We start from the raw sequence: 17,863 nt of genomic DNA, 5'->3' as shown, positions 1-17,863 counted from the left end.
TAAATAAAAACCTAGAGAGTATCCTATAGCTACAGATCAGCTATAGTGATCTTGGACATCTTGGCACTACAGCAACTACGGCCATATCAACTATTTTGTGGATATAAATGGGAAAGAAAATAAACTTACTGTTTATACTAGTACATTTCCTCTTTGAAAAAGAGCATTTAGAATCCCATTATGTTAGCAAATGTCTCTAATTTTGCACAATTAGAAGTACAATGAAGTCCATATGCTGATTTCTGAAATAATAATGGGCAGCAGCAACCCACTTGCAGAGAGAAAAAAAAAGTCTTATTTACTGAACATTGAAATAGGAGTATTTTGGCTATACTGCCTTACACAACTCATTTAATTATGGATTTGAGCATTCGTAGATTTTTTTATTAAATGTAAATTTACCTTGTCTTTGACAAACATTTTCTTTAGCTGTACAGTGAAATTTTTCAGGTTCCACTTGAAAGATGTTTTAATGAACAGTAGAGATTTTGGTGGTATTTGAAAACATTTTTAAATTTTGCAGTATGGTAGTACATACTGGAACTTATGTGCTTGAGTGTAAGTTTTCTTAAAAACACACTTCAGATCTGAGGAAAGGAATTTTCTGTTAGTGTTACAAATACAAAACAAAATAATAGCATCCACACAGGAAGACATAATCCTATATGAAGACTTTAACTAAGGGGATGATGAATAAAGCAGATTAGACTAAATGTGAATTTAAGTAATCTGGATTTCAGTATTGCAGTTAACATTGCCCAAAGGACACAAAATGCTCATTACCAGTTAAACAAAAAATTAGTCTATTACACCACATTTTATTTAATTCGACTCTCCCCTTATCCAAAGAATACAGAAACATCCTGGTCTCCAAAGAAACTGTGGGTGACACTACTTAAGATACCTGAAAATAAGAAATGTACATTTAATTCAAAGTTTAACTGAAAAGAAAGGTGAACATTAATACAGAAATGATATTATGTACAAACTATACTACAACCTTTATCACAAAATTTTTTTATTCTGATGCAAATAACGTTAGATATTGCAGCCTCGTGTTTTTACCAATGTTAACCAGTTCCTATATATACCCCCTATAAGATAAATCAAATATCTTTTACTTATGTTACTCTTTCAACCCACTTCTCCAGTCAGTTTAGCCAAGTCTACAACAGAAAATTAAATGCATGTTCTAAGTCGGTGTGTGATCAAACACATTTCATGTGCCTGGAACAATTACAAGGAACATGGGTGAAACAAGTCAAGCTCTGAATGTTAGATCCAAGTAACATCTACCACATTAGAAGTTGCTGATCTGCTAGTGAAAACCAAAATTGATTTCTGCCAAACTGTGGGCTAATACAGGTCACCTCACATTATGTAGTCAAGTTATATGACAAAATAAGTCGTCGACTTGACGTAAAGGAGACAGCATTTAGAGTGAGGAATTTTTAGATGACAGAAAATTGACTGCAGAGGACTAGCACTCAGCTAGATTGCAACACCACTCTGGCAGGAAATTAAATGAAAATTTCAACCAGAAGAACAGTATCTTGTGAAGGCCATAGATATATTTAAACCTGCATTTTCTTTTACTCTGTATCTGAATACCATATAAATGTTTCCATGAAAAAATGCTAAATGGTTAGAATTCAGAGGGAAGGTCCAACTTCATCAGGAAGGTTACAAAAATTAAAAAAGACCAATCTGTTCTAGGTTGTTTCTCCCTGGAAATAGATCAGGATGCTTGGCAGTAGTAGGCAAATCTAAGGAAATTTTGGAATAGTTTCAAAATGAGGTCAGGATTGGAGTTAATGACAGTGATCTTTGCCAAATCCCTCTAAGCAACTATTGATAGTGGCCTTGTTACAGAAATACACAAACAAATCCTATTTTTAACAGGGAAGGGTGGAGAAAGTTAAGAGATTCCAAGGTCAAAAGTCTACGATCTTGTTTTGAAAGACTACATCAAGACTCATTACACAACATAACACAGGACAGTTATCCAACTTTGCAATTCAACTGGATTAAAGAGTTCGGATGGAAATTTTTCTTCAAATCATATGTATTCCAGTCTGCATAATTTTTAACATGCTGGCATTCACAAACGGAAGAATTTTTTTTTAAATATCAACACGTGCCATAAAAAACAACAGTAATCTATGTTGCCATCTAACAACAGATGTCTAATTACAATTCGTATTAAAGTTTCTGCTGCTTCTCTTTAGAGATTAGGATAGCATAATTTTAAAAAATAAAATTTTAATTTTAACGACATTTTCAGTAAGCTAATGATTTAACTGTGGCAAAGATACTACAAACTCAACTCACTTTTTCCACATATTCAAAAACTAAGTATAATTTTCCTCTTCTTCTGAAGGCCTCCTTCAGCTCCACAATGTTCTCCTGTTTCAAAGTGCGAAGCATTTTAAGCTCTCGTAAAGTGGTTTCTTTGACTTCTTCATTTTCTAGAGCATAAAGCAAAAGTGACAGAGTAAGCTGATTAAAAAACAAATTAAAACCCTTCCAGTAAAAAGTATTACAAAGATTTCTTTTGAACCCCTGATTAAATTTTCTGGCTTTAGACATTACAGAAAAAAAAACAAAAAAACCAAACAACTTATTTTCCAGTGTGGACTCTCTGTTGTCTGCATACTTCTGCATTGGAAGAGAGGTAAATGATGGCTGTCCTTATTATGCAACCCTCACAGATTTCCCATCACTACCATAAAGGTTTTCAGTGGCAGAGAAAGAAATAGGAAACAAACTGTTTGCATGTCTATTTTTTTTTTTATTATTAAGGGAATAATATGCTTCCAAATAATTCATATGTATGTACATGCTCTACCCCACAAATACACATCACACATATAAACCACTGGGAAGGTTATCCTCAGCAGAAACACTGGAATGCAAAGCTCATCTTGGAACAATACCAAACAAATGTATTTGATTCTAAAAGAATTTTCTTTTCCAAAAGCCATGACAGATTTTAAGACCAAAGCACAAATTTTTAAGTCCTGTACATTCCCCACATGGCTTTCAAAAGACATTCAGCAATGCCAGTGCAGCAGCCACAGAAGGCAGTAGAGTAAGTACTGAGTAAGAGTAAGATGCAACAAAGGCTTGAATCTAATTCAGAGAAGTCAAGAAATTTAACTGTTTCATCAGTTAAATTTAATTTCAATTTAACTGATTTGACAATGTAATTGTCTGAAAAGTGTTCAAGAAAGGAGGAGCGCTTCACTAACGCTTCATACACTGCTCTTCATTAAGGGGCTGTGAACTAGCTAAAGGTTCTAAAGGATACTAGCAATGATATGTGAAGTAAACCTGACTATATTACATTTTAATTTTCATTTAGCAAAATGAAATGCATTAATTCAGTAAATTGGCTCATGCACATATAGAAACAGTGTACTCAACCTCTTAGAACTTTTTTATCCCCAACAGAGAGTTACTAAGTGGGAAATGCTCACATAAATTCAAAGCTAAATCCCATTTGTGGGTCATGTACCACAAAGACAGTTAGAGATAGGAAGAAAAATCAAGGAAGAGGAATTGATTTTCCAAGGCAAAAGGCAAGAAGGTGTTTGCAGGGGAGAGTGAATAATACTGGTCATGCAAATGCACTAATCATCATCAGAAAAGAGAGGGGGAAAATAAAAAATTGAAGTGCAGCAGGAGGGAAAAGGAAAACAAAATACTATAATCACAAATGTTTTGATTAAAAAATATATAATTTAGAGCAATCTAAATCTTTTCATTTTAAAACGGAGTGCTTGATGTTGGCTTGCATGAGCCTGATTGCATAATCTCATCTATAACAAGACAGTCACTTTCCAGCACATTTAGTATTCATATGTCAAACAACGGCAAAAATTCAGTGAAACAAAAATGTCAATAGAAACAATTACAGTATATTCAAACTTCTAATGAACTACCACATTAACAAGACAGATGTGAAATGGGCTGAATCAAATCCATGAAAAGAACTTCTGTCATATTTCCAGAAACTCGTAAACAACTAGCTACAAATCTGAAAAGCAGCCATCAGTCATGTAAACTGATATTATGTAATACCCTTGGAAAGCCAGACCGAATGACAATGTTGTATTTTTTGTTCTCATTTTTTGGTAGACAAGCTAATACAATAATCCTGTTTAGGGCTTAATACTGAGATTTACTTCCTAGGATCTTTACTGAATAACCACAGCAAGTTCCAAAAAGAATTCTGAGATACTCTCATGATCTGGTCAAGATGATCTTCTACATACTTTACAGGAATTTAAAACAGAATTCTGAACAGCAGAGCTAAAACGTTTATCAAATATAGTCTTCAAGTGTCTGGGAAAATGGTGTGCCAAGCAGAGATTGCACTGTGCAAAACAAGATGCAAATCAGACTTTTCTGTGTCTGACTGACTGAAAAATACAGCCCTTGTAACCAACACCACCTTCACGACCACCAGCAATCCTGTAGGATAGCAAAAAAGAAAGTTTGCTAAAAAAAGTGACAGCTGTTTCTTTAAACAACATTGCTAACTTTTGGCTAAAGCCTCGGTACACGGCAAACCACAGCAGCACCACATCACACCAGGATGACTCCTCTGACACTAAATACTTCTGTTTGTGCAGACCTTTGGGGCTCAGGGTGACTTACGATGCACACAAGGTACACAGCTGCTCTCAAGGTTGATTGCCAGTGCTGCCTGTGATAGGATATGGCAATTCCCTGGCCCCCAGGAAGCGTGGGTCGGAGAGCCAGCCCTGTCTCGTACAGTTCTTTGGGTTTGTTACTGTTGGGTGAGGAATGTGTGTGGAGCGCTCAGAATAATTTCTATGTCTCCTGCCTTCTGCCACCCTCTTTGCCAGAAACACTAATCATTGCAGAAATTGGCTCTTCCTCCCTCTCAGCAAGCTCAGCAATGCTGCAGAGCACACAGGGTGTGCTGTGAAGGGGCAAAGACCAAGTTTCCTGAGGAGACTGAAGCCCACTGAAGTGAGGATAGAGCTGCTGCCTCACCACCCAGCTCCCTCCACAGATTCTTGAGAGCTCCCACATTTATCTTCCTGTGATTGAATTTCTCAAAAACTTCGTTCGGTCTCCTCCATTTACAACTTCAAGTTGCCCCGACATTTAGATCCCCTCTCACAGATAAAAGGTGTTAAAGCCCAAGGACTCTGCAAGCCACTATTACAAGAGGACTTTTCTATATTTTCTGGTCACATCCAGTCTCCAAATAGTAGATCTCACCACCATGTACAGCACTGCAATCTCATCCATATTAAGACAGATGCATCAAGAAAGAAAGGCAGTTATCTAATTAGAGTGTGTAATGCAGTCTCTAGGAAGGTATGAAAGATCAAGTGCCTTGAATATTTACAGAGCTAATAAATCATTATCTTTTAAAAATCACATCTTGCTATATGAGACTTCTCATTTTAACTGGATATATATTATTAGCATTAAAGATCATGCAGCAGAAAAGATTACCTTCACTGTCTTTGAATTTCTTGATAGCCACAATTTCATGTGTCTCCTGTAAAATAAAAGCAAAGAATTGGAAATAAGCAAGATTTGTTGTGAATTTTCTCTTGCCTTTTTTTCCCCTGAGCATGAGAGGAAGAACAAAAGAAGCATCCGAAAGGAATTTCACAATGCAAAAAATTAATTGAAAATCTGGTAAATACCTCAGTGATCAGGCCAAGTACCATACAAACCCCCACACAGCAGATATGTCACAATTAGGATCCCCAGTAAAAAAGTAATAGAGTTAAATGCCGAAAGTTCATATTTAAACACCTTGTAATATATACCAGTGACATTTTCGGAAGTGTTTTTCCTCTGATTCTTGTTTCTTAGCTATTCTGAAGCTCTAGGAATCTTTTACCTAACCACAGCATGAATATGGGTGCTTATCTATGAGATGAACTGAAAACACTGTGCCAGTATGTGGCCAAGGCTTATAGTAAGACCTGTGATTTTGGCTGCCAGAATTTTTTGGGCTTCAAAGCTCACACATCCACAAAGAATACAGTATTAAAAAGTAGCTTCTCTATGTCTCCCTTTAAAACCTGTCACCTTAAAGGAAACCTATCTAGAATGGGAATCAGTAATTGCATTTGGCAGTGTTCAACTATGCTTACTATACATAAGTAATAACTTTCTAGTGTCCACTTTTGCATTCCTCTAGCAGCCTTTACTCACCAAATCACAGGCCAGATTTTTCTAAGTTTCTCTCTTGTTGTATGAGCAGGGATGCATTTAGCACATGGACAAAATGCAGCCAACAAACGTAGCCTAGTTCAGGTCTGTTCACACCATGATGCAGCAACTGAACTTTAGCAACAGGAGGTGGAGGAAGCCTTCAGGTCCCAGGGCAAGGGCTTATGAGCACACAGGCAGGAGGAGCACCCGAGTACTTGATGAGCTAGATCTACCTTACACACATTTACCAAACATCACAGTTTTAAAAAACCACAAACAGCAATATCCCGCTATTAATAGCATACAAAGGCTAGATTGGAGGACAGCAATAAAAATGAAGCCATTCTGGAATACCTGAAGACATGTGCAGAACCAATTATTGAGTAACACAAAAATTTACTCATTTTTTCATTTCATTACAATAATTTTTTCAAATTATTGTAACACATGAATCTGTAAAATACCTGATCCCAATTAAAATAAAAGCACCTGGAAATAAAGGTCAGAAATAAACTGAAGAAACTATTTTACTAATTATATCTCTACTACTGAATTACAGTATTATTATATTTATTAATTTTAATTCTAGCAATGATAATAATAGTTACTAGGACTATAAGAGACATTAAAAGGGAGAGTAAATTTAGTTTATTTGACTTCTGGTATCTACTGGTAAGTGCTCTGCCTATTTAAGCCACTGAAAGATTTTTCAGAAAAGGAACACTGTGAATGCCCTCAAAAACCTCTGCTGACTAATATGCATATGTTTAGACAGCATGCATACACAATTTTGAAGATGAACCAAATTTATCCATTAGTATTATATGCCCATTTCACATGAGGTAAAAGAAAAATTTCTAGATGTTTCAACTCTTACAAAAAAAGCAGTGTTTTTATTCTCAAAGTAATAGCTAAGTACACTGAAAGAAATAGAGGAGTTGAAACATGTATCTTCAGACAGCATTTCTGATTCATTCATGTGGCTTCTCTGCCATATTCTGACATTTACAGTGAATGTGATTACTTTGGAAATTAAGTTTTAAAAGCTCTTGCGTCAAGGTCTTTCAAAGACTTGGGTAAGATATGCTATCAAACATCCTAGAGGATTCTTACTATTTACAGTACTTAAAGCATGAGAGGTTCTGGGAATAACAGGAAGAGAAAGACCTGAGGAATCCACTTAGGGATGAAGAAGTTACCTGGACAGTTAAAAAAATATAACATTTAAGAAATTTTTATTTAAAAAGCTTTGGCACTTGTATTATTTCATTAAACCAATGAAATTATTAATGGTGTCATAAGCAATTAAGAAGTTATACATGACACTTTTGAAAAAACCCAACAAATAATATATAAATAAGCTGAAGTGAAACCACAGCAGAATGAGACTTGACAATAGGTGCTTTAAGTAGCTGCCCTAGTAACATTATGTTCCATCTCAGCAAGGAACATTCTTGTCTAGGTTTCTTAGAGAATCTCATCCTCTGTAAATGATATTCCCTAGGAATGTGCTACTCGTGAAGCAGTCAAACCAAGGCTAAAATGGATACAAGGACACTGAAAATTACTACCCAGAGATTTTTAAATACACTGCACCTGCTTGACAAAAAGTCTGTAATTTGCCCATGATGCAGAACACCTCCAAAAGATCTGGGGTGTCCATCTGACAGAAGAGAAAATTGCAGCCAAGTGCACATTTCTCAGTTCTTGCTAACATGCTCTAAAACAACTACATGGTTTATAGAAAATGATGTAAAAAATAGTCACTCATAATTTTAAACTAGTTTCAAATGAAAGAACCCATCTGAAATGCCCTGTTCCTCTATTTCCATTACTCCTACTAATGTTGAACTAGATGTCCAGTTTCCACCAAATTTTAAAAAGAAATGCAAGTTATAAGAAGAGGAATTTTCCAAAAAAATCTCAGATTTGTCATCTGCATACAGAATATCCTCCTTTGGGGAAAGGAAGCAGCAAGAACTCTGTCTCCTGTACCCTCTGATGATGCAGGTCAGCAGCACATGAAGACTGTGCAAGACAATCAGCCATTGTACATAATTTTCATTGACATAAACTAATACAGAACTGAAAACATGAAATTAATTTTGTATATGGACAAATGCAGCAGGCGTATAATAGAGGTGGTGAAAATACACTTCCTGAACCAGGAGAGCCATGCTGGTCAGACACAGGCCAAACCTGAAGTTTCAAACAAGTATTGACAGGGACTTGGTGCAAAGCAAACAGACACCACATTGATGAGCCCTGAGAAGATGGACAGAACAGAGAAGAAAAAGAAAAGCAGAACTTTGAGGAATGAAGAAATTCAATAGTGATAACTCAGACTTCTGGGCAAATCTGAAAGGTTCTTTGCAAATTGAATGCAGACTTTGTTACTTAAACATCCACTTAAAAGTCAATTTGGAGAGCTGAGTTCTTTCGTGGATCTGGTTTTCTGCTCTTTAAAACCAGGCTAAATTAGAATTCTCCAAAACAGAACTTTTATTCACTAAATTGTATTTTTTTGCATTTCAAGGGGTGTATTTTCAAAATTGTACTATGCAACAGAAGAGTACTTAAAACAATGTTCAGCCTGATTATGGAAACCTACTTATACAGTAGTTGAGCATCCAACTCTTAGCATGGAAATTGTCATTGACCATTAAATATATCACCGAGGTAGATAAGATGGTACTAGTTGATTCAGTGTTTGACTTCAGTGAATGTCAAAGAAAGGATTATGTGAGTTTTTTCTTTTGATCTCTACTACTTACTACTACCACCTTATATTACAAAGTAGGAAAATTTGAGTTTGCATAGCTGTAATTTTGCCTCACTCAGCTACATTTATTACTAAGCACTTCATTACCCTGTTCTAATAAAAAAAATATGGCCTCAATATTTGACTTTACAACAGCAAATTTGCAAACACAGAAGTCAAATCTCTCTTAACATTGGCATTACCTCTGATAATTGGGCATATATATTACAAACATTCTATGCTATAAAACTATAGGAAGAACATAGATTTACTATTAAACATACATCAAGAGATGAGTATTACTGAAAAGACTTCGTGTAAAAGTTAAGGATGGTGATGGAAACTGGTTATTCAGACTACATGATTACATGTGTTTAAAATGGGGCAAAATATATCTCATCATGTACAAACCTGAAAATATCTTTTAATAAGGCTATGACAAAAATTTCTGTTCTACTTCCTTCACATATCAATATAGTGATAGAGAGGAGGAAGGAGATACCTGTTCATGGGAAAAGGGTACCTCCAGCCCTGGAGAGAGGAATTACTTCATATTAGGGCTCACCCTTTCCTATACCTCAAAATATGTGTGGGAATTGCCTCTGGAGAAAACACATGCTTTACTGTCTGCCCATTTAACCACAGATGAGAGTATGGCTATGAGAGCTGAACATTTTCACTGCTGTGCTCCTTGCCACCCACGAGCTTCTCTCTGAGATTTCCTCACAAGACTGTCATAGCTGGTGTTTCCTGCTACCACTACCAAACTAGGAGAGTTCCTAAGTCAAAAGCATTTAATTTTATCTCATTTAAAGGACAGAGGTCCCTATTTTCCCACCATCTCTACAAAATCTATATAACAGAAGTCACTTCTATTATATGTAATTATGTATGGCAGAAGACACAGGTGTTAGAACACCAGAGTAATGTATCTCCGTTGTTTTCTTGAAAGATCCTTGATGGGAATACTCAAGGAAAAAGATGCTGCTCAGCATAAATCAAGATCTCAGAACTACAACCATTATTGTCTGGAAAGAGAAAGCATATCCTATTCTTGAAAATGTCACATTGCAAAAAAAAAAAAAATCTCTTTAAATGTTTGTCCCTATTTTATTTCAATGATTTCTGTTAAGACTTGTCTTCCTTTTTCTTTTGCATGCCATGGAAAATCTGACACAAAGCACAGGTGCACAAGATTATTGAAAAACAGATAAGATTCCAACCTTCTGAAAGTTACATCGTTCACCTCTAATTTTACTGCCTCACCCTGTATGGGTACAAGAATTTCTCAAACATGGAATTTTTAAGCAACTGAAAGATTGTATGCTTATAAATATCAATAGATGTGAGAAGAAATAGCAGCAGTCAACACGGAGCACATCCCATGCACAAGCAGCATATTGCTGCCTCTACTCAGGTGGTGCTGCTCAAGCACTATTTAGTACATCCCATCAGGGTTTCACACCGATACATTAAGTGAAACAATAAAATATGATATGGCATGTTCTGTGGTTGGCTCATCATTTCCATCTGTACAAGTGTGAGGCTGCTCAGGCCCAAACTCAACTTCTGTTAGAAAAAGTTCAATTAATTGCATTCTCTACTGGCAGAGAAACATTTGCATGTCATAAAAATTACTTAGAAGCGAGCAATAACCTGGTTTGATCCTCACTGATCCATTATTACATTTATACAATTTAATTTGCCACAACAAAGACACACATTTAAAAAAAAATCAACAAAGTTTGGCCAAACTTATCCAATGGCTAATGTCTTTTCAGAACAAAGTAGTACAGTTTAACTTTGACAGGCATAAACATTAATATTTTCTACAACATTAAAGTATTTAGAACAGATTTTTCAATAATCTTGATTCTAGCAAAATCACAGAACATTAAGCAGTCAGATGCAAGGCAACAAAAGCCCAGAAAACCCTTACAAGATAGTAAAGTATTTTTCATGAGTTGTTTAAAAATGAAGCTTAAGAAAAATCAAAACCCAACCAAATAATTTTTCAAATTTACTCTCAAAACAAGAACATAGCATTTTAGTCAGATCAGAGTATCATAAATGTGACATTTTTAATTACAAAAGTTTTTAAACTAAACCAAGCAATGAATGTTCTGAGAGGTCATAGGGGTCATTACCTGCACTTATGTCAGGTCCTTAATTCCTTGCTCAGACATTGCCTTGACTCCATTTCCATTCTGCCTTAAGTCACTACTGCCTTTAGACAGTACTAAGACTAGATCACAGCTTCCTGTTGTCTCAACAATTCTGACACTACAGGCTGGCAATTTTGCTGGCAATTACTTTCAAAATCTAGAGGAGTACCTTAAAATATTCTCTATAGAGAAAGAGACATGCAAGATGATGTAATTTCTTTTTTCAAACAGTTTGACAATATGAAGTATAAGTCACAGCATACTGTGTCTTCTTCTACACCTAAAAAAATTTGGAGAATTTCCCTCAAGAGATGCTTCACTGTTTCAACCTTATATTTCTCCCTTAAGAAAACTGTAATTCTGTTTATCAGCTAAAACCCCTACACTTGCTTTACCTAAGCAATATAACCCTTAGAATAGGAGAACTTCCAGGAAATTACTAAGTTAACTAACATAAAACTCCTATTTTTTTAGGAAGAGAGTGAGTCTTTGGTAAATAATGACAGAACAGTATGTCTGAATTATCACAAAGCCTTTACTTACTGATAAATTGCCTAGAATTTTTCCAACACATATATGTTAGAGTTTACTTGAGAAGCAGCACCTAGAGTGAATCACCACAAATCAATTTTTTATCTCTTGAAAGCAGAATGTTATTTACTAACCATCTAAGTGCAAGGGGAAGACTCCTAACAGAACAAAGACTTCTATATTTGATGTGCCATTTTAGGGACAATGGTCACACTGTCTCCTGAGAAAGAACAAGAGGACTAGGGAAAGCTTGAACCGCTCAGAGATTTTCAAGGGGAAGAGCCACATATGCTCAGCCATTCCACTGAGGAAAGAAGCACAAGAAAAGGCCGAAACCTTGAGCTACAAGTTTGACAGGAAATTACCAGTAAGTGCAGGTAATGATGCAAAGAGACTTTTCAATAAAAATGCAGGAAGATTGAAACAGCTTCTTTGATTTCTTCATCTATGTCCTTCAGAAACACTTCCAACAACTTTACTGTTTGTTCAGATGTCATGAGCAAATGCTTGCATTACCAATCTTGCTCAATTGTTTTAAATCAAGTGTAGTACAAGGGAGTCATAAACAGCAGGCATTTCTCATCCAATTATCAGATGAATCCATAAGCCAAACGAGTGTTCCACCTGTGTCCATGGACTCCCAGACTGGGGCTCTAGTCCCAGTGGCAGGCTCAAGTGACAATGCTGCAGATGCCAGGGAGACTCCAGACTGCAGGAAGGTCACAGGCTCACAGTCCTGCCAATTTTGAATGTCCCCGTTTTTAGGGATATTCTGAATATTCTTCAAGGCATTCAAAATCCATCAGGATGAGATTTGGAGCAGGCATTTTACATTCTTCAAGAACGTGCAGTCTACTCATTCAGGGTGTAAATACCCTGAAAAGAACACTTAAAAGGAAGTGAACCCACTCAGTATTTTCTACTAACTATTGGGATGATGATAATGGTTAGCATCAGAACTTCCATTGTTCCTAGTGGATTTTTCATATTTATTCACAATTTTCTCCAAGCAAGAAAGTAAATATGCATCTCCAAAGAATGTGTACAGTAACATAATGAAAAGGATCTGGAATAAAAAGCAGCTTTAAACATTATAAATTTAGCTATTCTAGCTTTTAATTATAAACTAGTACTTTGTAGTAAATTTTAAAATAATCTGTGTTCCATTCTGTTGTAGCAGTAATCCATATAATTTTACAATTTGACAGTATTGTTTAATCCAAACCATAAGTCTATAAAATTTTTCCGATGCTGAAATGTCAGCAATAGTAATTTCAGTTTCAAACTTCAGTCTTCTTCCAGTTCTATTTGACTGGGTTTGTTTTTTGTTTTTTTTTTTTTTGTCTGTTAACACTGGAAATTGTGAAAATGAATTATGCTACTTATAAATAGCATAATATTGCACTGGCAGATACCAGCATTATTTAATTACTTTTTAATGGCATAATCTTGACACTTGTAATACAAGTGATAACAAAGCAGAAAATGTAGAAAGGCAAACTGTACTACTTTCATGGCTTCCTTTAAGATAACACTGACTCCATAAATTCAAAAGTCAACAAGACATTTATAATTACAGTGTAATTTCTAATTTTTGTGTTTATTATAATGCAATGCTCCTTTCTTGGGCACCTTGTAACTCAAGAGTAGGTAGAACTTAATAGAAAATAGTTACTTTGCTTGATTGGTTGGTTGTTTTTTAAAAAAAATTATCAGTGCCAAAGTCCTCAGTGTTGTTATCCTTAGTCTCAGAGTCAAAATAGTTTCAGCATGACTGGCTGAAATTCTGAAGTTTATTACATCTCAAGATTTAGTTCTGAAATTTTTATTTCTGCAGTGGATATGATGTAATTTTTGTCTGGTACTTTCACATTTTAAATTTGGGGGGGCTTCTCTTTCTCCTCATCAAAAATTTGACATGCATTTTCTTTAAACTGTAAAACAAGATCTACTGTGAACCAAAGGCAAACTTGTCAAGCAGGTTCCTGAGGCTGAAACTCTTCAGATGGAATTGAGTTTCAGATTAAGACATCCATATTTCAGATCCCTGTGAGTTGTGTGTTCAAACTTCTAAGAGCTCTACATTGATCAGCCATTCCAGTCATGATTCAGTAGCCTAAACATTGGCATCTAGTAGCATTTAAGATTGCTGAGGTATCTACAACACTCACATGGGATTGTCAGAGAGGCCTTTTAGAGCTGCCTCCCCTGAAAACTCCACCTATCAGTTTAAATACAAGGTCTGTTCCTTCTAATATCTTCTCCTCAATATACTCATGACCTTGAACTCCACTATTTTGCAAATATGTTAGCCAATTATTCTAATAATCTGGCTGGTCTTTCCATCACCTGCTTCAAAACATTTTCCCAGATACCCTCCAGAAATCCCTGGGACTGTTTACATCCTACCACACTGCCTGTGCAGAAAATGCCAGGGAAGTTAAGGTCCCCCCTGGAGACAAGGGTGAGAGTTCCCCCTCTGAAAAACAACTCTTTAAGAAACATTATCAGCTGCGTAAAGAAGTCTTCACCCATTTTTTTCATTTTGATCAGTTGGTCTACAACTGGATACTGGATCTAAATCCAGTATGCCACAGTTTCTGGTCTCACCTCTAACTCTGAACCACAGGGTCTCAACCACACTGTCAACCATCTGCTATGACCCATTTTTCCTTTAAAAGTAGGCCATCACACCATCCCAGAAAATACCACCATATGCCTGAGACACTCTCTCACAAAAGGGAAACTTCACTCCTCTTTCTTTTGAGCCCATCTTTTCTGAAATCTCTGTATCCATCCATCCATCCATCCATCCATCCATCCATCCATCCATCCATCCATCCATCCATCATAAAGTACCACTATTAATTCTATGTTAACAATTTTTGTATACCAACTAAATTTTTGTTTTAATGTGCAAGCTATAACAGGAATTTCTCCAATTTAGTTTACTTGGCTGAACACTAGAATCTTAGAAAAAAAGACTGTCTCAGTGCTGAAAGAAAAACACCTAAACATAGCAGCACTTATTGTCATTTCCATGCTGCAGAAGTAGAGACAAGGTTTGCCCTTACTTTAACACCTCTCATGAGCAAATGGCAGCACAAAGGTAAGCTCTCCACATCTGGGGGAAAGCCTAAGATACAACGGTCTTCCCATCTAGAATCCCAAAGATGAGAACTTCTATGTTTAGTGCCCCCAACTAAACAAAAAAAAAAAAAAAAAAAAAGTTTTAAACTGAAAACTTTTCCTCCTCACATTTTGGGCAGAAAAAATAACAAAATAGTGCAACACTGTAACAGTGTCTTCTTGGTGCAAGGTGGTACATAAAAGGTGTTACCTAAGGTAACCATCACCTTCAGTATTCTGGGGTCAGCTCATTGCTAGGTTTGGCTATGGAACATTTCAGAGATGTCTGCATTAACCCTAGGAATCTGTCATTCCTTTTCACATATCCTAGATCTTTAATGAGAGTATTTTTTTGCATTGTCCTCCAGGGAAGGATAAATCTGAACAGGAAATGCCACTTGTATTTCCAAGCCTCAGTTCACATTAGACAACAATATTACAGAAAGAAAACATTACCCTCCTCTGCCCCTAATGATTTTGCGGCATTTACAAGACATCTTTTCGCTCTCTAGGTCTTCATCAAGAAATAGTTTTGCTGACATTATGTTCTTCCCAAAGAGAATTAAATTTTAGAAGTTTTTTCCTATCTGTATATTGATGTGCATTTCAGTGGAGACCTTCATTTCTCCTCAAAGTTTCTACATTCAGGATTGCAGAGAAAAAGAAGACTTTTCTTGTCTGAGATTATACAGACAGTGCACTCTCTGGAAAATAAGAGAGAAATTCTTGCCTCCTAATAAAAACTGCTGTTTTTCTCTGTGAAGCACTTTAAAGTGCATTTCTTTTAGAGATTTTCTCTTCTTCACAGAATAGCATGAAGATTAAAATTAATTCCAAACTGCTTAAAAGAAAGACAGCAGGCAAAATTCATACCTCAAACACCTCTTGATCACTGCTGCAGAGGACAGAGGAACAGGAGGGCTGTCTCTACACAAGTTGCATGGTAATCTAGCTAACTTGAGAAGCCAAACATAAATGTGGAAATAAAGGAATCTGCATCCAAGGAAGATTCCTGCTACTACTAACAGATAAGAAATGGTAGCTAAGTATTCATAAAATTAACATTTTCTGCAGATGAAATTTCAACTTTGGAGCTAAATCAAGATAGAGAGTTTCTGGACTTATTTCAGACAGTTTCTTCAGCATTTGAAAAGTCATAGCTAGATCACTGTATTTTCCCCTACATTTCAGTAAGGAGAAAAAAGTCTAAACATCACAGAAGTTCTGGGAAGACTCAAAAAAGCTCTTCTAGCAAAAACTGCCCCTGCAAATAAGACTAACATATTGCACTTTTAGATCTTACACACAACACATGTACTTTTGAGCCAGGACCAAAAAAAAAAAAAAAAAAAAAAAAAAAAAAAAAAAAAAAAAAAAAGATATCCACACAGAATTCACGTTCACTAAGAAAGTTTGCCCAAGCATGACAAACAAATACTTATTGGAAAATGGAGAAGGAAAAGTGTGATCTCACTGAGTTTATTATCACAAACACTGGAAACACTATGTGGGGAGAGAGGATAAAGTGCAGAGTGAAGAGCAAAGGGCCAGGGAATATATAGGCTAAAGAAACTGGGAAAAGAAGGCAGACAAATGCAGCCTGAAAACAGATTGGAAAAGATAACTCGGGTAAGGCACCTTGACTCCGAAGGTAGTGTTAAAACCAGCATAACAAATAAATGAATCAGTGAACATCAAAATTTTAGTGGAACCCAATTTAACTGAAAGCAGAGGAGCAGTGAGAATTCAGAAATAGCTGCAAACCCACTAAAACCACAGATGAGTCTCATTCCACAGCGTTCTGGTATGCATGGGGGATGAAGGCAACAGGTTACTAGCTATGCCACCTCAAATACTAGTAGCTGACAGCTGTGTGACAACTGTGTGGGCATCCATATGGTGCTTCATGATGAATTTTGTATTTCAGAAGTCTAGAAAATTAGGGGGGGGGGAGTAAGTTTATCACGGTGTGTATAAGCAAGGCAGTATTTGAGGGGAAAAGGTAGAATCCTTTCATTAGAAATACTGGCATATGCAAAAGAAACTGAAGCCCTTCTCCATGCATAATATAGAAACAGCAACCTCCAAGGCTAAATTTAAACTGAGAACAATTATATTCTGTGTTTTAAAAGATTCAATGAATCTACATAAAATGCCAAGTACCTCCTAAGGTAGAGTCTCTCTTTTAGCTTTAGCCAGCTAGGAGTTAGATACTCAGTGTGAATTATCAGGGCTCTCGCCACAGTTAGTAAAAGCAGGGAAGGCAGAGGAGATCTGGCCAGAAGGTTTAAATGATTTAACTGATTTTAATGATTTCCAGATGGTAAGAGTTGCTTTTCAGATTTTGGACTCTCTCAACTTATATAAATGAGGGAGATTGGTTATGCAAGACCTAAGCACTGAAACAGTGGGTGAGATTAATTCCACCCAAGTTACTTAACTCTGCAGCCCTTCTGTCTGTATGTTTTATTTTTGCATGCACAAACTTACATGCATGAACATGTTTTTAAGGTACATTTCGAAATCTTATCAAGATTAGTTACCTCAGGGATATGACTTTCTCTGGATCATTATTCTTTGAGTTGCATTGCTACATTAAGATCATCACAGTCCACTGGATTGTATTTGTAATTAACATGCTAGAAACACAAATAAAGTATTCCAAACTGTGCTACTGAAGTAAGAACTTCTCCATTGCCAACGTAACTGCAGCATCAATTCTCACATCCCACAAACCAATCTGGCATAGCTAGCAGCAAGACCAGAATTTCTGAAGCTCATCCTTCTTCTTCCACCTGCATATTAGAGAATAAAGTATATGTTCACTGGTGAGTATCTTCATGAAGCTATAAATATCCCTGCTATGAGCTTTGCATTTCCTTTCTCTGGTATAATTAAAGGTATTATATGAGAGCAATAAAACTTAGAATAACCTGCAAATAAGGCCCCATTAGAAGTAGTTTTTCTCCTTATGTTAACCTTCCAGAAGAATGCTTCAGATCAGAGCCTTGAGCAAGAACTCAAATATTTAACATGAGAGGTTTTCATTAGAAAATTATGGATTTAG

General features: G+C 36.1%; 1 protein-coding gene across 1 annotated transcript in view; it reads right to left on the bottom strand.

The window, feature by feature from the left end:
- CDKL5 (cyclin dependent kinase like 5) overlaps positions 1-17,863 on the bottom strand; it is a 75,155-nt gene that overhangs the window by 42,473 nt on the left and 14,819 nt on the right. The window contains exons 3-4 of the mRNA XM_062514966.1: positions 5,497-5,542; positions 2,332-2,468 (exon numbers count right to left, since the gene is read on the bottom strand). Coding sequence (XP_062370950.1) covers positions 2,332-2,468; positions 5,497-5,542 — 183 coding nt within the window. The remainder of the gene's footprint in view (positions 1-2,331; positions 2,469-5,496; positions 5,543-17,863) is intronic.

Source organism: Cinclus cinclus, chromosome 2 (assembly GCF_963662255.1).
Source record: "Cinclus cinclus chromosome 2, bCinCin1.1, whole genome shotgun sequence".
NCBI classification, from domain to species: domain Eukaryota; kingdom Metazoa; phylum Chordata; class Aves; order Passeriformes; family Cinclidae; genus Cinclus; species Cinclus cinclus.
The sequence above is the reverse complement of the archived record's forward strand: the minus strand, read 5'-3'. Positions and strand labels throughout refer to the sequence as shown.